This window comes from Hyperolius riggenbachi, chromosome 6 (assembly GCF_040937935.1).
Source record: "Hyperolius riggenbachi isolate aHypRig1 chromosome 6, aHypRig1.pri, whole genome shotgun sequence".
Lineage (NCBI taxonomy): Eukaryota > Metazoa > Chordata > Amphibia > Anura > Hyperoliidae > Hyperolius > Hyperolius riggenbachi.
In genome coordinates, this window is record NC_090651.1 from 129,937,685 (window position 1) to 129,962,338 (window position 24,654).

The 24,654-nt window shown below is 42.9% G+C and overlaps 1 protein-coding gene across 1 annotated transcript in view; it reads left to right on the forward strand.

Moving 5' to 3' along the window:
• The first annotated feature begins 1,311 nt into the window (after positions 1-1,311).
• The window catches only part of LOC137522072 (dimethylaniline monooxygenase [N-oxide-forming] 2-like), a 40,292-nt gene continuing 16,949 nt past the window's right edge, over positions 1,312-24,654 (forward strand). Inside the window, exons 1-4 of the mRNA XM_068242097.1 lie at positions 1,312-1,443; positions 1,546-1,734; positions 9,940-10,102; positions 21,621-21,763. Of these exons, the coding sequence (XP_068098198.1) occupies positions 1,312-1,443; positions 1,546-1,734; positions 9,940-10,102; positions 21,621-21,763 (627 nt within the window). The remainder of the gene's footprint in view (positions 1,444-1,545; positions 1,735-9,939; positions 10,103-21,620; positions 21,764-24,654) is intronic.

Sequence of the window (24,654 nt, forward strand, 5' to 3'; positions counted from 1 at the left end):
GTGCTGTGGGCGATCTGGGGCAGGGGGGGGGAAAATCAGTGTGCTTGGTGCAGACTAGGGTGGCTGCAGCCTGCCCTGGTGGTCCCTCGGACACTGGGACCACCAGGGCAGGAGGCAGCCTGTATAATACACTTTGTAAACATTACAAAGTGTATTATACACTTTGTATGCGGCGATCGTCGGGTTAACATCCCGCCGGCGCTTCCGTATGGCCGGCTGGATGTTGCGGCGGGTGAGCGGCGCCAGGCGGAGGCGGAGGATCGCGTCACGGATGACGCGATCGCTCCGCCCATGCCCATACAAGGACCGCCTCCAATTGTCAATACGGCGGTCCTTGCGGCGTCCACTTCCCGGCCGCCAATTGTATATACGGCGGTCGGGAAGTGGTTAAAAAAAAAAAAATTTATTTAGTGTTCAGTAATTTAAAAACGCTAGCATATCGCTGTGTAGGTTTTGACCAGCAATTATGCCAGCGTTTACATACTTTATATTGCAGAAACGCTAACGCAAAACACTAACACTCAAAAATGCTGCATGTCCTGCGTTTGCGATTTTGGTAGTTGCAATCACTCCAGTGGAATTTGGCCCATCCATTAACCACTAAAACTCTGCTCCATGCCAATTGTCATGGACAAGGTGGCAGCCCCAGGACCGCCTAACGCTGATCGGTGTGCAGTCCTGGGCCAGAGTTTGCAGCGCACATCCCCCCCTGGAATGCTGGAGCTCCGCTCCACCACCAGTCTCCCAGTGGCAATCGCCACGTTTTGCCGTCTATTTACTTAGTAGAGTGCTGTAATCTATGGCAGCGCTGTCCTGGGGACAGCCATGTGACACAGCTGTCCCCCTGGGGGAACAGAAGCGATCTGCTGTGATAGGCTGAAGCCCATCACAGCCGATCGCTGTAATTGGCTGGCGGGGGGAGGAAGAAAGGGACTGGGGAAAAAAAGGCATATTTAATTTAAAAAAAGAGACAATATTTACAAAAAAATAAACACTGGGGGAGCGATCAGACCACACCATCAGAAAGCTCTGTTGGTGGGGTGAAAAGGGTGGGATCACTTGTGTGCTGACATGTACAGCCCTGCAGCGAGGCGTTAAAGCTGCAGTGGCCAATTTAGAGAAAAATGGCCTGGTCTTTAGAGGGGTTTAACACTGCGGTCCTCAAGTGGTTAACATTAGCTGAGCATTTAGGGAAATCGCTAGCATTTTGAAAACCTCCCTCGCTCTAGTGGGTTCCAGCCCTGCCCAGCACTTGCCTCCATTTCAGTGGAAATAACCATAGTATTTTTGTCCTTTTTTCTAGGAAGCACAATGGTTAAAACAGTAGCAGTAATTGGAGCTGGAGTTAGTGGTTTAGCAGCTATAAAAGCATGCTTGGAAGAAGGCCTTGAGCCAACATGTTTTGAAAGAAGTGATGACATTGGAGGTCTTTGGCGATTCACAGTAAGTTAATTTCAATAATTTTACTTTAAATGTAAAAAGATTTAAAAAAATCAAAAGTAGTACTGTATCTAAGATCTAACTAATATTGTATGCATAATACAGGATAAAGTGGAGGACGGCAGAGCTAGCATCTACAGATCTTTGGTAACCAATGTGTCTAAAGAAACCATGGCTTTCAGCGACTTCCCCATGCCTGCAGACTTTCCCAATTACCTTCCTCACCACAAGTACTTTGAATACATAAAGTTATATGCTAAAAAATTCAATTTGGTGAAATACATTCAATTCAAGGTAAGCGGTACACATTTTTCTTAAAACACAACTGCATCTTTTTATAAACAAAGGGGAGAATTTACTAAACTTCTGTACCCGTTACTTACACTGGTAAAGTAGCATGTGTTGTGCAATTAGCATGGCCGCAGTTACCTAGGAAACGGTGGCAGTTTTAGAGTAAAGTGCTATGCAAGTAGTGTAGCGCGCATTACCCTAGCAATGCTCATGTTGCCTAGATAATGCAGCCTGCACTTATTGTGGATCCTGGAGACCTGGAGGAGACATCACTTGGCATACAAAAAAAACTTCTTTCTAGCCTAATGTTAAAGTCTATAATTTTTTCTTTTGGAGGGGTATTTTAACAATTAACATTTTTTCCTATCTCTCTTTCTCCATTTATCTTAATTCTAGATCTTTTCAAATGGGATTTTTAAGATTTAAAGGATACCCGAACTGACATGTGACATGATGAGATAGACATGTGTATGTAGTGCCTAGCACACAAATAACTATGCTGTCTTCCTTTTTTTTCTTTCTCTGCCTGAAAGAGTTAAATATCAGGTATGCAAGTGGCTGACTCAGTCACACTGTACACACCCATGTCTATCTCATCATGTCACATGTCAGTTCGGGTATCCTTTAAATCTTAAAAGGATTCAGGGCCGGCGCTACCATAGAGGCAAAGGAGGCAATTGCCCCAGGGCCCAAAAGCATGTAGGGGCCCCCAGTGGCTACAAGAGGAAAACATTTTTTTTCAAAAAGACCTTATAGTTTTTGAGAAAATCGATTTTTAAAGTTTCAAAGGAAAAAAATACACATTTAAAAACCCGCCAACTTTAACGGTTAATAGCAAATCCAACTTCAAAAAGACCTTATAGTTTTGGAGAAAATCGATTTTTTTAAATTTTCGAAGGAAAAAAGTATACTTTTAAATGCGGTTAAATGTCATTTTTTTAGCAAACCTAACGGTAGTGTAATTTCACATGTATCACAAAGAGCAATACATTTCCTGACGTGGTTTCCAGGGGGTCCATAGGCAGCCACAGCACTTTGGCCAGGGATCGCTATACAGCCGCAATATGGCTGTATGAAGATCCCTGGCATTTTATCCTATTTTCCCAAAAAATGTTTTATTTTTTTATGTTTAGAGTGTGGGAATTTTTTTTTTTTTTTAATTATGTGGGGTCCCCCCTCCTGAAACTTTTTTTTTTAACCCCTTGTCCCCCATGCAGGCTGGGATAGCCAAAATGTGGAGCTCAGACCGATTGGGGCTTCATACCCTGACTATACCAGCTGCAAAAAAGGTCCCTTAATGCCGATTTTTGTTCCGGGGTATCTGTTAGGGGGCCACCCAGGTTTATTTTGCAATTGGGCCCCATTGTTGCTTAAACCAGTCCTGAATCTAGTAGTCCAGCTTTAACACATCAGGAGCTGTAGAAACTGTAGCACAACTTCTGAGCTGTTTTTCGTGTTGAAAAAGTTATCCCAAAAAAAACAAAACAAAAAAAAACAAACAAAAAACCCCTATTTTTTTTTAATGAGCTTTAAATTGAGAAAATGCATTTTTTTTGTGTTTCTATGCATTTGTATGTATTTATTATTTATATAATGGACTGTTAGAGCTTTTTTGAACATTTTGTTGCAAAGCAAATTTCAGGTGGTTGATCTATGTACCGTATATTCTGCCGTATAAGATGACTGGGCGTATAAGACGACTCCCAACTTTTCCAGTTAAAATATACATTTTGGCACATACTCACCCTAGAAGACTACCTCTCTTGACTGTTGCACATTTGTATACTGTACTGTATGCACTGGTACTGCTATACTGTATAAATGGGTACAGAAACTGGTGCTGTACTGTATGTGGTACCCAGTATAAGTGATGTACCTTACCGGAAATTGGATGGTTGTTGTATACAATGCCTTCCCAGTAATCATCGGGACCCAGTTAAGTCACTTCTTTCCACGAATCCTGGTGAGTGGATTTTCTTCTACCGTACTTGTACAGCACCGCCCTTGCTGCTTTCATACGGTTGCTGCATATGGCGGGGATGTGGCCGCTCCCCCCACTGTATGCAGCAACCGTAGATTCTCCAGTCTGGCTCGGAAGTTTCAGCACCCGCCCTATAAGACGACACCCAGCGTATACGATGACTATACTGTGTGTATATATAGATATAGATAACCCCAGCTGCTTACCTGTAGCCGTGTTTCGGCGAGTCCTCCAGGATGGCTGCTGCTGAGATATTGCTTGTCCCTCCCCGAACGGAAACACCTGTAAGAGTAATCAATTTAAAAGAACCCGCCCTTATATAAGGACTCCTCCTCCCTCACCAACTCAGTTATTAAGAGTATATCACCTTTAACATAAATCAAACTTAGCAACTATATTACAATAGGGATGGGAACTCAGGAGCCATCCTGGAGGACTCGCCGAAACACGGCTACAGGTAAGCAGCTGGGGTTTTCTCCCATCGTCCTCCAGGATGGCTGCTGCTGAGACCAGCGAGAAATTTTCATTAGGGAGGGATGATGGCTTGTAATACTTTCTTCCAAAAGAAACTCTGAACCTGGCTTGACAGTAGTTCAACTCTGTAGCGTTTCACAAAAGTTGTGTGTGACGACCAGGTAGCTGCTTTACATATCTGTTCCAGGCTTGCTCACGACCTCTCTGCCCAAGAGGCTGCCAAGGATAGAGTAGAATGTGTCGCAATTCTAGTATGGAATATTTCCTGCGATTCCCTGTAAGCCCAACCTATTAGCTCCTTAACCCGTCTAGCTATGGCGCTTCTTGATGCCTGCAATCCCTTTGAGGCTCCCATATATGATACAAATAAATGGCTAGATCTTCTCCACCGAGCTGTCCTTTCTAAATAAACTATGATAGCTCTTCTCACATTAATCTGTTTCACTGCTCCTCTAGCATCCTGCGGCTTGGGAGAAAAAGACGGTAAAACAATCTCCTGTGAATGATGAAAGAAGATGAAGAGATCTTTGGAAGATAGACTAGGTCAGGTCTGAACGCAATTCTGAATGAATAACCATATCAAAAGGACGTTAATGGATAGTGCCTGAATATCCCCAATTCTTCTAGCTGACGTTATTGCTACTTTTAATGTTAGATTCTTTAAAGGGGTCTGAGCAATAGGTTCAAATTTATCAGAAGTCAAGAAATTTAGAATTAAAGATAAATCCCAAGGGGGAACTAATTTCCCTGGCATTGGTCGAAAATTCGCTACTGAAAATAAGAGTTAACAAAACCCTTCTTAGACAATTGTGTATGAAGAAAACCCAATAAGGCCGATATGTGGACTCTTAGGGCGCTTACCTTCAGCCCCATATCAATTTCACTCTGTAAAAAATTCCTAAAATAATCTTAAGGTCCTCCGTCTGTATATTATTCCTTTCCTTTCAGGAAGAATATGCGTTCCGAATTTTGCATATTTCCTCGTTGTGGAAATCTTTCTGCAGTTAACTAAAGTAGATGCCACCTCTTTAGAAACCCAGTCTTAACCAGGATTCTTTCCTCAATGCCCAGGCTATCAACTTTTACATCTGGAGAGTAGGGTGAACATTTGACCCCTGAACTAACAGGTCTTGTCTTTCCCAGATGCCATGGGGCTTTCAGGACTAGAGACAACAGATAAGGAACCATGCCCTTCTCAGCCACCAGGGACCTATGAATATCACTGTTGCCCTTCAACCTCCATCTTTTTCAGCACCTTGGGAGTGAAGTTGAATGGTGGAAATGTGTAGAGGAGACCGCTCAGCCAGTCCACTAATAACTCATCCAATCTGTTCCCTGACACCGATGGGTGGAGAGAGCAGAAATCCTCCACCTTCGTATCAAAAAGGTAAACAGATCTGAACCCAACGCAAAGGCAAAACAGATCTGCAACACATGAAAAACATTTCAGACAAACGCCAAAGCAAAACAGATCTGAGACCAACGCCAAAGCAAAACAGATCTGAGACCAACGCCAAAGCAAAACAGATCTGAGACCAACGCCAAAGCGAAACCGATCTGAGACCAACGCATAAGCGAAACCGATCTGAGACCAACGCATAAGCGAAACCGATCTGAGACCAACGCATAAGCGAAACCGATCTGAGACCAACGCATAAGCGAAACCGATCTGAGACCAACGCATAAGCGAAACCGATCTGAGACCAACGCATAAGCGAAACCGATCTGAGACCAACGCATAAGCGAAACCGATCTGAGACCAACGCATAAGCGAAACCGATCTGAGACCAACGCATAAGCAAGACCGATCTGAGATCAACGCATAAGCGAAACAGATCTGAGACCAACGTATAAGCGAAACAGATCTGAGACCAATACAGATGCTAAACAGGTCTAGAACCAAAGCAAAATGCAAAATAGATCTGAAACAAATTCAAAGCTAAACAGATCTGACACCAATGCAAAAGCAAAACAGATCTGACACCAATGCAAATGCAAAACCAATCTGAACCAATGGAAATGCAAAGCAGATCTGACACCAATGCCAAAGCAAAACAGATCTGAACTAACGCAAATGCAAAACAGATCTGAACTAACGCAAATGCAAAACAGATTGGATACCAATGCAAAAGCAAAACATATTTGAACCAATGCAAATGCAAAACAGATCTGACACCAATGCAAAAGCCAACAGATCTGACACCAATGCAAATGCAAAACCAATCTGAACCAATGGAAATGCAAAGCAGATCTGACACCAATGCCAAAGCAAAACAGATCTGAACCAATGCAAATGCAACACAGATCGGATATCAATGCAAAAGCAAAACATATTTGAACCAATGCAAATGCAAAACAGGTCTGACACCAATGCAAAAGCCAAACAGATCTGACACCAATGTAAAAGCCAAACAGATCTGACACCAATGCAAATGCACAACAGATCTGACACCAATGCAAGCAGATCTGAACCAATGCAAGTGCAAAACAGATCTGAACCAATGCAAGCAGATCTGAACCAATGCAAGTGCAAAACAGATCTGAACCAATGCAAGTGCAAAACAGATCTGAACCAATGCAAGCAGATCTGAACCAATGCAAAATGCAAAACAGATCTGAACCAATGCCAATGCAGAACAGATCTGACACCAATGCAAATGCAAAAATAGATCTGACACCAATGCAAATGCACAACAGATCTGAACCAATGCAAGTGCAAAACAGATCTGAACCAATGCAAGTGCAAAACAGATCTGAACCAATGCAAGTGCAAAACAGATCTGAACCAATGCAAGCAGATCTGAACTAATGCCAATGCAAAACAGATCTGAACCAATGCAAATGCAAAACAGATCTGAACCAATGCAAATGCAAAACAGATCTGAACCAATGCCAATGCAAAACAGATCTGAACTAATGCTAATGCAAAACAGATCTGAACCAATGCCAATGCAAAACAGATCTGAACTAATGCAAAACAGATCTGACACCAATGTAAATGCAAACCAGATCTGACACCAATGTAAATGCAAACCAGATCTGACACCAATGTAAATGCAAACCAGATCTGACACCAATGTAAATGTAAACCAGATCTGACACCAATGCAAATGCAAAACAGATCTGACCAATGCAAACATATCTGAACCAATGGAAATGCAAACAGATCTGACACAAATGCAAAAGCAAACAGATCTGACACAAATGCAAATGCGAAACAGTTCTGAACAAATGCAAAACAGATCTGAACCAATGCCAATGCAAAACAGATCTGACACAAATGCAAATGCAAAACAGTTCTGAACCAATGCAAAACAGATCTGAACCAATGCCATTGCAAAACAGATCTGAAAGAAAAAGAACTCCTTGAAACTACCAGAGTTTCACTTCCTGAAAAGTTCTATTTCTCATTTACATAGATTGTCAATCACCCTCGCTCCAGTTCAGGCTTGACCAATCTTATTATAACCCTGGGGAAACATACTGCCGCAATGGCAACAATTCCCCTTCACTCATGCTTTGCACCCACTGTTACATTGCATGGGCACAGAGGATAAGGGAAAATATAAACCATACAAGGGAAACCACTAACAATCAATCATGTAAGTGCATATTCCTGCAAACAATCCTCAGTCTCTACAGCTAGTATAGGTTTACTGCAAACCTAACAATCAAAAATGGGAAACCAATAACTCCCTGAAACTGCTCAGGGATTCCTTATTACCCTGAAAGTTTCCATTAGCTGTTTATGTAAATTGTCAACCACGAGTTACCACAGATCTCGTGCAGGCTTGACAATTCTTTGTTATATTGCTGGGGAAGCCCAATGTTGCAGTAGCAACATTTCTAAGATATTAGCTTCTCCAACCCTATCCGATACCCCCTCTGTTTTGCATGCATTTAGCTTGCTAGGTTATAGAGGGAAAGGGAAAAGGTAAAACACAGGGGAAATCACACTGCAATCTCACCATAGGAGTGTATATTCCTGCAAAAAATGCACCATCAGTGCACTCACCTTGCTGCTGGAACAGGCTGGGATGCCTATTGTCTGTGATCCCATCTTCCAGCATAGTGGAGAACGTGAGGAGCAGTTCCATTTCTTATCATGTAATCTAATGTTACACTTTTGGCATCTCTATCTCTCAGGCTGTTGCAGTGCAAGTTTTGCAAAACCGTGAAAGAAGAGTCACTGCTCAGAAAACATTTTGCTAGAGGTATTTATAGATAGCAATCGTTTTCTCATATATGTACCTGTGCCAATTCCTCCGAGAGAGAGTCTCGGTCGGGCATCAGAGGCTGCTGTTGCGGAGGACTGCTTCTGCTCCATGGCAGCGTCGCTGGCGTCCCACGTGTAGAGAGCACGGAATTCGCGCTTCTCTTGGCTTCAGAAGACACCGCCCCACTTCCTGTCTTCATTGGCCAAACAGCGGCTAGCAGAAGTGACACCTGCGGGACCAGGAGATAATATGTCATAACTTCTGACATCTCTAGCTGCTCTGTAACACATGGACGCAGCAAGAAGGGCGGTAATGGCGGTGATCCTTTTGGACAACCTGCAGCCAGGTAACATTCCGCCCCCACCGCACACAGGTTAAAACTGGGGCATCCTACTCACAGTTTCCACCGCCATCCAGGAAAAACCCCTGCCTGACAACATAGGCGCCCCAGGCCAACCTATGCCTTAAAACAAGAAAGGTCTACAGGTGTATCCTCAGGTGATGGGAAACAAACAAAAACTGAGTTGGTGAGGGAGGAGGAGTCCTTATATAAGGGCGGGTTCTTTTAAATTGATTACTCTTACAGGTGTTTCCGTTCGGGGAGGGACAAGCAATATCTCAGCAGCAGCCATCCTGGAGGACGATGGGAGAAATATCTATCTATATATATCTCTCTCTCTCTCTCTATCGGATGCACGAGTGTATGTATGTACCGCCGTCACTGGAAAATGCCTTGACTGATTTCAATGACACTTGGTATTCAGATACCCCACTGCCTGCGAAGATATGTTCTGAGGGTCTCTGGCTCCCTTCTGCACACCTGGGTGGAACCACAAACAGCCAATCATATTTTACCCACTGACGTCAATGGGAAAATTTAAAAGGCTGCCATTCTCACAGTAATAAATCCAGAGTCCCCCAAACTTGGCACAGTTTGTCACTTGCTGATCAAGGTTAAAAATTTAGGGAAAGTGGGTGGAGCATAAAACGGCCAATCAAATTTCAGCCGTTCATTTTAAATGGGTAAGTGTAAACTGCAGCCATTTTTAGATTGTTAATGGCAAGGTTCTCAAACTTGTCACAGTTCATCACTGGGTGACTGGGAATAATATTCAGGAAAGTGGGTGGGCCCTACAACTGCCAATCAAAATCCATCTTTTGATTTTTCCATGGGAATATTGAAATTGTGGCCATTCTTACATTGTTAATGGTCGAGGCCTCAAACCTGGTAGAGTCGGTCATTGTGTTACTGGGGTATAAATTCAGAAAAAAGGCAGAGCTCCAAACAGCCAATCAGATTTGTTTGCTTGATTTATATGGGAAAATTTAAACTGCTTCCATTTTCACATTTTGTATACCAAAGACAGCAAATCTCACAAACTTGGTTACTGTACGACTATGTGTCAAGGTTAGAAAAAGTGGCCGGACCCAACAATCTCCAAATACATACGTGAGCAACACCACTTCAGTTAGTACAGATGCTAGATGTCGACCTTAAACATTGATTATTTATACCTACTTGTGTTTTGCCTTTAGACAGTGGTGTGCCAAGTGGAAAAGCATCCTGACTTTGCTGCTACGGGTCAGTGGACAATTACTACAGAAAGCAAAGGAGAAAGAATTATAACCATTTTTGATGCAGTTTTAGTCTGCACTGGTCAACATGTGCATGCTCAGATACCATTAGAAACGTTTCCAGGTAATCATGTTTACATATTCAAATGTGAAAAATATATATGGTTAGGCAGGCAGATTGTTAAAACATTAATAGAAAAATCTTTTTTCAGAATGTATTAATTTGGCCAAATACGTTTGACTTTACAGTTGTTTAACAGACACAAACAAAACAATACAAAGGCATACAGAATATATTACAGGTCAAGGACAGTATGTAACTTGCAGCAAACAGGGTAAGAAGTGCTCATTTTCAATTCTATGCTCTAATACTTTCAAGTCCTAGCAGATCTAGAATGGTTCTGCATTAAAGGATACTTGAGGTGAGAGGGATATGGATGCTGCCATATTTATTTCCTTTAAAACAATGCCAGTTGCCTGGCAGCCTTGTTGATCTTCTAGCATAAGTAGTGTCGGAGTCAAACCCTGGAACAAGCATATGGCTAATCCAGTAAAACCTGAATCAGCTGAGTCAGAGCACCTGATCTGCTGCATGCTTGTTCAGGGTCTATGGCTAAAATGATTAGAGACACAGGATCAGGACGACAGCCAGGCAACTAGTATGGCTTAAGAGGAAATAAGGCAGCCTCCATATCCCTCTCACCTCAGGTTTCCTTTAAGCATGGCTACCACCTGAGGGAAGAAGAAGCTTTTCATATGCCTGGAAGTTCTGGTTGCGACTGACCAGTATTTTACTCCTGAAGCCATAAGCTTTTCTCTTGATTGCTTATTATTTTGAATGAATTGTACCGAAATTGCGAAGTTTTAGGAAAGTTTTCATAAGTACAAATGGGCTTCTTCATATATTTACTAAACCATATAGCATCAAATAAACAGAATGCCCATAAATAAAGCAATCATTGTTTTCAAGTAGAGGTGGGGATGAAGTTTGTTCCACCTGCAAGGAATGCTGCTAGGGTTATATTGGCTTTCACTGTGTAATTTGTGTGCTGGGAGATGTGGAGTGTCTTGACACCCTACAGAAAAGATACAGGAAACAAAAACGGGAGCCCAGTAGTGCAATACGTCAGAAATCAATGTTGTGTGAAAAAGAAAGTAAAATCACTACTCACAAAGGAGGGTTGCATAGGGCAACCGACCACAAGAAGCAGGTGGAGATCACAAATCCGGCTCCACTCGGGGTGGTCCAACATGGACCTTGATGTGGTCGCTCTCTTGAAGAAAAAAGAAGACACGTGTCTACCCTGGTAGGCACCACGGGTGTTCTGTCACCGCCCCTCACACCAAGTCTGTGCGGGGGTATATACTATGCACATAGAGGGAAAGAGGCGCCCAAGTAGGATAAAAACTTCTAAAAGCAGTTTAAAAGCGAAAAAGTAATGAGGTGTCTTACCTCAATGACGAAAACCTTGTAAACATAGAAAAGATTTTTATTGAGCACAGGCAACGCGTTTCGCGGGTCAGAGCCCGCTTTCTCAGGCCAATACAAGTGCCTATAACGGTACAGAGGACTCCTCAATATATAATAAATGATCAAGTAATCAATCAATCGATCAATTTTACAGACTGCATCAAAACGCCCTATTTTTATATTATTTTTACATATACAGATATGCCCAGAATGATTGTGGGGGTATAATTTATAGAATAGGTTATAGAGACAAGGTAATCACCTTTTATGGTTTAACTCATCAAGGTATAATATTAAGAGTTTAATCACATTTTGCTTTTATTTAGGCATACCTGCATATGTACTCGTATGCATTTTCTCACATATGTCCTAGTAAAACATTATAAGAGAATTGTCCTGATCATAATAGACAAAAATAGGACAATATAAAATAATAATAATAATAATAATAATAATAATATAATAATAATAGATAAGATAGGCACTGTATAAAATTATAAATATTAAATATAAAAAATTATTAACTAAGTGAACACACGCTATCTAATCGATATAAAAGATAATTGAGCGCATGTATAAATACATATAGAAATGAGGTTACATACATTATAACCAATCTCAATAGACTTGGCCAGTATAAGGAAAAATTACATACAGCAGGCAGCGCTAGAGCTATAGCTCAGCGCTGACCTGCATACTAAAATCCAGCTGGTCCGTAACAAGTAAAAACATAATGGTGCATAAGGCAGACAAGTATACAAAAGTATAGCAAAATGTGATTAAATTCTTAATATTATTCCTTGATGAGTGAAACCATAAAAGGTGATTACCTTGTCTCTATAACCTATTCTAGAAATTATACCCCCACAATCATTCTAGGCATATCTGTTTATGTAAAAATAATATAAAAATAGGGTGTTTTAATGCAGCATGTAAAATTGATCGATTGATTGATTACTTGATCATTTATTATCTCTGTGATTACAATATATAAGTATTTATTTTTTATTATATATTGAGGAGTCCTCTGTACCGTTATAGGCACTTGTATTGGCCTGTGGAAGCAGGCTCGGACCCGTGAAACGCGTTGCCTGTGCTCAATAAAAATCTTTTGTATGTTTACAAGGATTTCGCCATTGAGGTAAGACCCCTCATTACTTTTTCGCTTTTAAACTGCTTTTAGAAGTTTTTATCCTACTTGGGCGCCTCTTTCCCTCTATGTGCATAATTTGTGTGCTGGTAATAGGCGGAGCCCGAATGACAAGTAAAAATGGTGTAAAAAGGATCCTGGCAAAAGCCGGAGCCGGAATATGGAATAAAAAGCAGCAGGAACATTTTGGAATAAGTTTACAGTAGGGCTATATACAGTGGCTTGCAAAAGTATTCGGCCCCCTTGAAGTTTTCCACATTTTGTCACATTACTGCCAGAAACAGGAATCCATTTAATTGGAATTCCTCGTGAAAGACCAACAAAAAGTGGTGTACACGTGAGAAGTAGAACAAAAATCATACATGATTCCAAACATTTTTTACAAATGACTTCAAAGTCGGGTGAGCATAATTATTCAGCCCGAGTCAATACTTTGTAGAACCACCTTTTGCTGCAATTACAGCTGCCAGTCTTTTAGGGTATGTCTCTACCAGCTTTGCATATCTAGAGATTGAGGCTAGGTTCACAGTGGTCAGTTGCATAACTCACGCCTTGTAATGACTGTGAACTACAATGGAGACAGGACATAGACTTTAATACAAAGCCTGCATGCAGCAAGTTATATAAACCCGATCCATTACTGTGAACGGGCCCATCGAATTGTATGGATGGGCAGTGAGTTGACCTGCAGAATTTTTTTGCAATGCAACTGACCACTGTGAACAGGGCCTTAAATCCTTGCCCATTCTTCTTTGCAAAACCGCTCCAGCTCAGTCAGATTAGATGGACAGCGTTTGTGATCAGCAGTTTTCAGATCTTGCCACAGATTCTCGATTGGATTTAGATCTGAGCTTTGACTGGGCCATTCTAACACATGGATATGTTTTTATTCAAACCATTCCATTGTTGCCCTGGCTTTAGGTTTAGGGTTGTTGTGCTGCTGGAAGGTGAACCTCCGCCCCAATCTCAATTCTTTTGCAGACTCCAAGATTTTTTTATTCCAAGATTGCTCTGTATTTGGCTCCATCAATCTTCCCATCAACTCTGACCAGCTTCCCTGTCCCTGCTGAAGAGAAGCACCCCAGAGCATGATGCTGCCACCACCATATTTGACAGTGGGGGTGGTGTGTTCAGAGTGATGTGCAGTGTTAGTTTTCCGCCACACATAGCGTTTTGCATTTTGGCCAAAAAGTTCAATCATGGTCTCATCTGACCAGAGCACCTTCTTCCACATGTTTGCTGTGTCTCCCACATGGCTTTTGGCAAACTGCAAACGGGACTTCTTATGCTTTTCTGTTAACAATGGTTTTCTTCTTGCCACTATTCCAAAAAGGCCATCTTTGTGCAGTGCATGACTAATAGTTGTCCTATGGACAGATTCCCCCACCTGATCTCTTCAGCTCGTCCAGAGTTACCATGGGCCTCTTGACTGCATTTCTGATCAGCGCTCTCCTTGTTCGGCCTGTGAGTTTAGGTGGACGGCCTTGTCCTGGTAGGTTTACAGTTGTGCCATACTCCTTCCATTTCTGAATGATTGCTTGAACAGTGCTCCATGAGATGTTCAAGGCCCTGGAAATCTTTTTGTAGCCTAAGCCTACTTTACATTTCTCAATAACTTTATCCCTGACCTGTCTGGTGTGTTCTTTGGACTTCATGGTGTTGTTGCTCCCAAGATACTCTTAGACAACCTCTGAGGCCGTCACAGAGCAGCTGTATTTGTACTGACATTAGATTACACACAGGTTCACTCTGTTTAGTCATTAGCACTCTTCGGGCAATGTCTTTGGGCAACTGACTGCACTCAGACCAAAGGGGGCTGAATAATTATGCACACCCCACTTTGCAGTTATTTGTAAAAAAAAAAAAATGTTTGGAATCATGTGTGATTTTTTTTTTTTTGGTTCCACTTCTCACGTGTACACCACTTTGTATTGGTCTTTCAAGTGGAATTCCAAAAAAATTGATTGTTTCCGGCAGTAATATGACAAAATGTGGAAAACTTCAAGGGGGCCGAATACTTTTGCAAGCCACTGTATAAATATATATTAGGCAGGAGAACAGTTAGTTCAGGGAGTGCTGTAATTCATTTTCACCTTGCACCCAAATTTCCCAGTGGCTTTTTCACATATATGCTCAAGAACACCCAGAACGCCATTTAACACCCTATGTATGAACATACTTGTGGTCACAACACTACAACCTATGATTCAGACTGAATAACAGGCATCATTTCAAAGTACCTAACCTAAGGCTACATGATGTAGCCACTGTTTTAATGTACTACATTTGCTGTAAACACCAAATATGACTCATATTACTGTGCTACAGGCAAAATCTGATGATCTGTAGCCACAAACCTTAATGGGTTAAAAGCATGTTTAGAGCCTTCTAGTTTAACTGTGTACTCTCTAAGTTCTCAGTGCATATCCTAGTACTCCCGGGTTATTCTTCCGTTAACTTCAAGGGTTATTTGTACTTGTCGCAGTCAATCCATTTAGCATGTTCTGAGATTAAAACCGTGACAAATCATGTAAAAGCAGAACTGAACCAGCATACTTGTGTTAAAGCATAAGAAAATGCTTGGAAAGCATTCATATGCAAATAGGTAGCACTCCTATAATTTGATATCATGTAGATGTGGATAGAGTACTGGTAAAGGGCTCTGCCTTTGACAAGAGCGACCAGGGTTTGAATCCTTATTAGGGTCAGTACCTATTCAGTAAGGAGTCCTTGGGCAAGACTCCCTAACACTGCAGGGTGGCCTCTTGATTGTGCCCTTAGTGGCTGCAGTTCTCAAGCGCTTTGAGTCTAACAGGAGAAAATTGCTATTCAAATGTTAGGATAGGATTACCCCAGATGCTGTTAGGGCCAATTTACATGAATGACTGTCCTTTTCCCCCACATCATTTTTTTTTTACAGAACTGCTACCATTCAAAATGAATGGAAGCAGTTCTTTTACTGATGCTGCGTATGTTCGTTTACCCTCGTTTCTATGATTGACACATTTGTACACCCCCAATCACTGAAACTGCCCCAATTGCTGGTTTTTTTTCACAAAAAGCCGGGATGAGAACAAGAAAAAATCACACAATGATAGTAAAGGATGCATCTATTGGCATGTAATTTATGAACTTCCGATGGCCGGGCACCGGAAAAGACGTGAAATGCACACTACCGGAGGATGCCTGTGTGAACCGGGCCTTATGAATAATCACTATCTTTGCGTTATGTAATCATTTTGAGAAACCATGTGCAAGCAGGTGGCAGAATTCTGCAGCCACTAACAGCTGTTGTTTGCTTCACCTCCATTTGCAGTGAGGTAGGTAAATGGCAGCCTCCGTAGTGGGTCATTGTCATGCTTGCCATTTGCAACGTGTTACTTTTTGGATACTGATAAACATTTTGATGACAAAACAAACAATAATTTAGTGCCAACAATCATAAAAAAGCTGCTGAAAAAGAAACCAGTCCAAAGTTCCAATGACCATAGCAAAAACAGTTTATCAGTGCTTTAAGTTTATTCAGTGGTGTAATAGCACCCTGGTGACTCTAAGCTTCAATGAACATTCACCATTACCAAGAAACAGAGAGCTTTACCAGCCAGTCAGTGCCCGCATTACAAGGCTGTATCTGGTTTGATAGAGATTCACAACATCTTGAGGCATCAGCATCCGTCAATCCAGTGATCGCCCATCTTCATTCTTCAATAGCCAGATCTTTATCCTTCCAGTTGACACTCCAACAAGAGTATTCGGTATAGTGTATCAATGGGAGAGCACAAACCCTGTGCAAACCCTAGGGAAGAAGACGAGCGGCACCATTATTGTTCCTAATCATTGAATACTTTGTTAAAGAGCATGTTCCATTTCTGGGGTACCCTATGCTATAGGGCCCTATATGTGAGTAGAGATGGCCCGAACATCAGATTTTGTGTTCACAAACCGTGAATGCGAACTTCCGCAAAATTTCTGGTCACAAAAGGGTCTAACACCTAGTGGGGGGCATGCCGGAGTGGGATACATTCCAAAAGTCCCTGGGAAAATTACGTATTTGACGCAGAGTAGGGTTATAATCCCTAAAGGGTAGAAATAGCATTGCATTCCTAAATTGGAGGCATACAGTGCTTTAAAACACTTTAATTTAAAACAAAGAGAGCTATGCTTTAGTAAGTTCAATCACAAATACACTGGAAAGATATGCACTGGTATAATACAGTGTGCTGCCACAGTACAGCAAGGGCCAGCTGTGACAGACAGGGCTGTATCTATGCAGTGTCAGTGACACACACACAGGCGCACACACACCCCTTGAGCTGTTTTGGGGTGATTTCAGCAACAAATTTTGGTGAGGAACAAGCTAACAAGAGCCCAACTAATGCTTTCCCTATCTCCACCAACGTCTCTGCCTTCCTCTCACTACAGCAGCAGACAGAGACTGAGAACATGGCCGACGCTGCTGCATTTTTATAGGGAGACTGGGGTCCGTGGGCGAGTGCAGCCTGATTAGCTGCCATGTGCATGGCCGGATTCAGGCCAAGGCCGCCTAGGCCATGGCCTAGGGCACCGCAGGAGCAAGGGCACCAAAGCAGCAGGCTAAACTGGTAGTGGTACTGGTACTAGGCTAAAACCACTTTGCAGCAATGCAGGGAGATCAGGTGAACACCTGATAGCGGAACTCTGCTGCTAGCCACCTGTGCAGCAGCCATCTTGCTCTCTGTGCATGTTTGCATTGTGGCCGGCGGCTATGGACTCGGGCAGCATTGGAGATGGAAAGGAAGAGGACGTTTCTGCACTGGAAATGAGTGACACTGATGGCTTCTGCAGTGTGAAGGTGAGCTGGCTACCTATACTTAAGGGGAGTGGGAAAAGGAGGGATTAAGGGAGTCATCTGGCTGCCTATACTGGAGGGAAGGGGGGAGGGGTCATCTCGCTGCCTATACCGAAGGGGGGTGGCTGGTGACAGTGGCGTTGGGAAGTAGAGAGTACAAATCTGGTCATGTCTGCTGACTGTGATGTAGAGCAGGGGTCGGGAACCTATGGCTCGCGAGCCATATATGGCTCTTTTCATGCCTGCGTATGGCTCTCTGGCTCGCTAAAAGACGTGTGACAGAGTGGCCAGAGAGCCTGTGTTTACTAATCTGCCCCGCCGTAATCTGCGCCGCGGCCCTGCCCCCCTCCTCCATGCCGGGTTTTTGTACTTATGTGTGCCTCTTTCATCGGCACCGCCTCCCGCGCCAGAATGCCTTTTCTGCCCGACCCAGATTGATGCTGGCGCTGCCTGTGAAAGTGATGTCACACGTTACGTGTGACACATCGGCGCAGCCAGCGGGAACTGAGGCAGCTTGGCGGGGGGAGGAGCCGACCCGACGACGTGCGACCCGGAGGCAGCCGCACCCATAGCTACTGCTCCGGAGCGCACTAGTGCACAAGCCAGCAGCAGCAGCCGCCGCCGCCGCCGCAGGAGCCGCCGTCGTCACTCCAGGTCCAGGAGGTCACTCCAGTCTGGTAAGTTCATTTGTGGGGAAATCGTCTGCCAATGTGATAGGCATTTGTGGGGAAATCGTCTGCCAATGAGATTGCATTTGTAGGGAAATTGTCTGCCAATGAGATTGCATTTGTGGGGAAATAGTCTGCCAATGAGATTGCATTTGCGGGGAAATTGTCTGCCAATGAGATTGCATTTGTGGGGAAATAGTCTGCCAATGAGATTGCATTTGTGGGGAAATCGCCTGCCAATGAGATTGCATCTGCCAATGAGATTGCATTTGTGGGGAAATAGTCTGCCAATGAGATTGCATTTGTGCCGAAATCGTCTGCCAATGAGATTGCACTTGTGGGGAAATAGTCTGCCAATGAGATTGCATTTGTAGGGAAATTGTCTGCCAATGAGATTGCATTTGTGGGGAAATAGTCTGCCAATGAGATTGCATTTGTGGGGAAATCGCCTGCCAATGAGATTGCATCTGCCAATGAGATTGCATTTGTGGGGAAATAGTCTGCCAATGAGATTGCACTTGTGGGGAAATTGTCTGCCAATGAGATTGCACTTGTGGGGAAATTGTCTGCCAATGAGATTGCACTTGTGGGGAAATTGTCTGCCAATGAGATTGCATTTGTGGGGAAATCGTCTGCCAATGAGATTGCATCTGCCAATGAGATTGCATTTGTGGGGAAATAGTTTGCCAATGAGATTGCATTTGCGGGAAATTGTCTGCCAATGAGATTGCATTTGTGGGGAAATAGTCTGCCAATGAGATTGCACTTGTGGGGAAATTGTCTGCCAATGAGATTGCACTTGTGGGGAAATTGTCTGACAATGAGATTGCATTTGTGGGGAAATCGTCTGCCAATGAGATTGCATCTGCCAATGAGATTGCATTTGTGGGGAAATAGTCTGCCAATGAGATTGCATTTGCGGGGAAATTGTCTGCCAATGAGATTGCATTTGTGGGGAAATAGTCTGCCAATGAGATTGCATTTGTGGGGAAATCGCCTGCCAATGAGATTGCATCTGCCAATGAGATTGCATTTGTGGGGAAATAGTCTGCCAATGAGATTGCATTTGTGCCGAAATCGTCTGCCAATGAGATTGCACTTGTGGGGAAATAGTCTGCCAATGAGATTGCATTTGTAGGGAAATTGTCTGCCAATGAGATTGCATTTGTGGGGAAATAGTCTGCCAATGAGATTGCATTTGTGGGGAAATCGCCTGCCAATGAGATTGCATCTGCCAATGAGATTGCATTTGTGGGGAAATAGTCTGCCAATGAGATTGCACTTGTGGGGAAATTGTCTGCCAATGAGATTGCACTTGTGGGGAAATTGTCTGCCAATGAGATTGCACTTGTGGGGAAATTGTCTGCCAATGAGATTGCATTTGTGGGGAAATCGTCTGCCAATGAGATTGCATCTGCCAATGAGATTGCATTTGTGGGGAAATAGTTTGCCAATGAGATTGCATTTGCGGGAAATTGTCTGCCAATGAGATTGCATTTGTGGGGAAATAGTCTGCCAATGAGATTGCACTTGTGGGGAAATTGTCTGCCAATGAGATTGCACTTGTGGGGAAATTGTCTGACAATGAGATTGCATTTGTGGGGAAATCGTCTGCCAATGAGATTGCATCTGCCAATGAGATTGCATTTGTGGGGAAATAGTTTGCCAATGAGATTGAAAGTGTTTGTTTTGCATAAAATGTACACATTACCTTGTATTTAGTTTTAAACATATTGTATGGCTCTCACAGAATTTCATTTTAAAATATGTCGAGTTTATGGCTCTCTCGGCCAAAAAGGTTCCCTACCCCTGATGTAGAGGGTCAAAGTTTAGCCCAATGATGAGGTATAGGGGCGGGTCGAACGCGCTATGTGTTTACGTCCCGCCACGGATGCAAACGGCTGAAATTTGCATGAACCACCCACTGGGCGAACAGTTTCGGCCATCTCTATATGTGAGTTTTTGTTTCTCTTTTATGGAATGTTTTAAAAGATTTTAGAGTATTGAATGGTTTGCACTAAGATCCTTTTGTTTGTCCTCTTTCATTAATACAGTACACTGAATACTAAAAAAATGGGAGATTAGGAACAGTAGGTGCTGCTAATGTATATCCTTATGTCAGCCTGCCTCTGCCCTGTATGTAATGGGAGACCCACCTATCCACTAAAACATATGTATCAATATAGAAAAATAGGGAGCCTTGGATACCTCATATGAGTGTAAATTGATTGAATAGTCTATTGCTAAAAGGCTAAAATGAGCTCAATACAATTATAGTTATAAACTTGTTTCAAACACCCAATCACAACACACATAGTATACGAACTTCCTGGTGTCCCTTAACCACTTCAGCCTTCAGTGTCGTTTCACCTTATCTGAGCAACTTTCACCTCCCATTCATTTGCCAATAACTTTATGACTACTAATCACAATAATTGATCTATATCTTGTTTTATTCTGCCACCAATTAGGCTTTCTTTGGGTGGTACATTTTGCTAAGAACTATTTTTTCTAAATGCATTTTAACGGGAATATTAAGAAAAAATGGAAAAAAGATCATTATTTCTCAGTTTTCAGCCGTTATAGCTTTAAAATAATACATGCTACCACAATTTAAAACCCACATATTTTATTTGCAAATTTGTCCTGGTTATTACACCATTTAAATGATGTCCCTATCACAATGTATTGTGTCAATATTTTATTTGGAAATAATAGACTCTCTTGACATGCATATTAAAAAAGTTCAGACCCTTAGGTAACTATTTGTTGTGGTTTTTTTTTTTTTTTTTTTTTTGGAGTGGGGAGGTAATCAAGTAACTTTAAATGTAATTGATTGTGTACATTTAAAAATTTTTTTATGTAGATGTAGTTTTACTATTTGGCCACAAGATGACCACAGTCATTTTTTGGTTTTTCATCCTGTAAGCAAGAGCTCTCGCTTACAGGAACTGAAGGGACGACGTGAAACATAGAAAAATCGCGGCTTTTCAGAGAAGCCATCGGCTTTTCTTATGGAGACATACAGTAGATCAATGAATGGGAACTGTGTTCCCATTCATTGATCTCCGGGGCAACGGAAGGTGGTGGGAGCGCGCCCGGCTCAGCTGCAGCAGGGCAGGCTATCTGGAAGGATATATCCGTCCAGATAGACCTAAGTGGTTAAAAAACAGTATCCATAAAAATTGCGTATACGCATATAACAAAATGGTCACTGCAGTGATCTTAAGTTTGTTAATGTTTTTCTCCCCTAGACATCAGATTTCAGTGTTTTGTGTTTTTTTTTTGTGTGTTTTTTTTACTTGCGAAATCTTCACAAATAGTGCGGTTTTAAAGATTCTATAGCATGACTTCAATTGTAAAAACTAGGCTAAAACCACTATTATTATTATTATTATTATTATTATTATTATTATTATTATTATTACTGTTTTGTTTTCCTGTGAACACCACTATTACCATATACTGTACATTCGGATTTATAACTCCAGTGTTTCATTTTGAAAACTTTTGGTTTGTTTCCAGGTATTACAAAATTTAAGGGGAAAATTCTACATTCCAGTGAATACAAGACACCAGAAGGCTATGATGGTAAAAGAGTGTTAATTATAGGAATGGGAAATTCTGGAGTTGATATTTCAACTGAACTGTGTACAAGAGCATCACAGGTATACATCAGTTTGCATCTGTTATTTTTACTGTAACTTTACCATCTTTCTGTAAATGAGCATGTTGAACTAAACTTGAGGAAAGCTATTGTTACAAATGATAAACGTTGTTAAACCTGACACCAGTAATCAGTGACCTATTTTGGGTTGCAGGGTTTAAATTGACTACTAGTTTCCACCAAAGCATCTCACAGGGGTCACTGGTCCATTACCCCTAGTGTATGACAGGCAGCTTTGCTGCAGATCAGGAATCCCCTGGGAGTCTAGGACTGCCCAACTGGAGACAGAGGAGTACAACACCGGGCTAAAATTCTGCCAGGAAGAACAGGCTGATGTCTGAAGCTAGCATAGAGAAAGAAAAGGCCAAGGTCAGGCAGGTGGCAGACAGACCTAAGTAGTATAATAGGCCGAGGTTGGGGCAAGCAGCAAGCAATTGTAAGCGGTAGAACAGGTCAGTGTTGGGGCAGGTGAAGATTAAGAAAATTTGGGTCACAAATCAATGTCACACCAGAAGGACAATATAAGCAAAAAAGTTCAAAATACACTTTCTGAAGCTGGTGAGCTAACAGCAGCATCCTGCAATGCACTGTGTCTTAAAATTAGCTACACCTACGTCACAGTGCATACATTTGCTCATTTGGGGTTAATAGCATAGAACTAATCTTAGGCATGCGCAACCCAGACAATACCGACACCATGCCTGCACAGGTGCACCATGGGCCTGCATAAAAAGTCTGCATCTGTAGAGGTGTACAGGCTGAGAAACGCCTGCACAGATGCTGCCAATCAAGCAAGTAATGACAGCTGCAATCACCAGTACACAAATTAACACTGGCTACCCCACATTACAAAAGCCTGTATACAGAAATGATTCAGTATAAAAATGGAGCTTTAGGGCCTAAACATATCTGTGCTGATTTCAGCAATGGGTATCCTGGGGTGTAACTATAATTTGCTGTGTCCCCAGTAAAACCTTGCTGACCAGAGGGGGTCTGGTCAGCAAGGTTTTACTGGGGACACAGGAAAACCCTGTCGTGCCTCCCTGAACCCCCCCCCCCCCCCATAAAAAAAGCAGTATTAGGTGGCTTCCCCCCAGATATATCAGGGCATTAGTTTCTGAATTTACATGCTTCCGGTTTCAGCCATAGGACAGGTGCCCCTATTTTTTGAAAAAGATCTTTGCTATGCAGCCTATCATCTTGTGGGTCCTGTCTCCACATGTGATGTGACAGGCATCAGGCACTGCGTGGTACGGCAATAATTAAGAGCGGGGTGAGGACCTGTGCTGCTGCAAGAAGCAGATAAAGTACCACACTCCACAGCCACTCGCTCTGCTGACAAGCCGAGGGAGAGACTGTGCAAATGTGGAGTCATTCCTTTCTTCTGTTGGCAGCTCTTGCGGCAGTCAGGACTGGAAATTAGGTGCCTTGCAGGGAGGAAAAAATAGCCTTCCTTTCATCATAAATCACTGCACCTTTTCCGGGTGGGAATGGAGGTCTTTAGACACCCCTGGCCTGGTGGGGTCCCTGATATAAATATTTGGCGTTCCTTGTGTAAATACCTTCAGCACCAGTGGTCCCGGACCGCGTTTTATCGCCTTGGGAATTCCTACATCCGTTAGCAGATTCTCACAGATCTTGAAACGCCAGAGCAGTTCAGGACCCTTTCACAATGGGGCGGCACAGTATTTTTACCGCACCCCACCGCTGGGCAATGAAAGTCTATGGAGACTTTCATACTGCCACAGTACGGCACGATGCAATGGAAGGGACGTTTTTGCTGAACCCCCGACGCAGGGCCGGGCCGAGGCAGAGGCTGGAGAGGCTCCAGCCTCAGGGCGCAGTGTAGGAGGGGGCGCACAATTCATTCAGCTGTCAAGCTGTCATTCCCAATTGTGTTTGAAGCAGAAAGAAATAAGAAAAGGGGATACATGACAGTGACTGCAAGCCAGATAACTAGAGCTTAAGGTGTTGGGGAGGTTGGGGGCCCTGGGGCACCTATTAGTCTAATAGCAATCAGTGTGTGAAGGCTGGGGTGGGAGGGATGGAGGGGCGCACTTTGCTGTCTCAGCCTTGGGTGCTGAAGGACCTTGTCCCGCCTCTGCCCCGACGCTAGGAAAAAACTACGTAAATGCGCGTACTTTTGTCGCTCTGTGTCAGGATGGAAGTCGTGTTAGTCTATGGCGATTTTTTTTTTTTTTATGTCGACGTCACGGCCCACAAGCACAGAAGTGTATTTTTACAATACACTTAGGTGCACTTGCGCATACCCCAAATCAGGAAGTGAACGCAAGTGCACGTCACTTCCTGCTTGGCCAGCTGCCAGATGGGGAATACCACGTAGTAATGCGGTATTTCCTGAAGGCCTGTTCTTGGCGGTGCAGTTCTACAGGCATGCCGCACACCACCCCGTCAGCTTGCTGTGTGAAATCAGCCTCAGACTTTTATTGTAACAAACAGTAATACACTATGCAAACCTTGTTACAGAAGCTTATCTTGAAAACGGCATCAGAGTAGTAGAGAAGCTGCGAACATCAAATTTTGGGTTCACGGACAGTGAACGTGAAGCAAATGTTCGCGAACAGGCGAACCTGTTGAACCGCCATAGATTTTAATGGGCAGGCAAATTTTAAAACCTACAGGGACTGTTTCTGGCCACAAAAGTGATGGAAAAGTTGTTTCAAGGGGTCTAACACCTGGACTGTGGCATGCCGGAGGTAGATCCTTGCCAAAAGCCCCACCAAAAATGTCAGAGTTGATGCAGAGTCCCTAAAGGGCAGAAATCGCAGAACATTCCTACAAGTAATGCACTGGAGTGGTACTCTGTGCCTGCAACTTAATGTGGCCACAATAGCAGTAGTGTGCACAGTTATGGGTGTCAGTGGGCTGTGG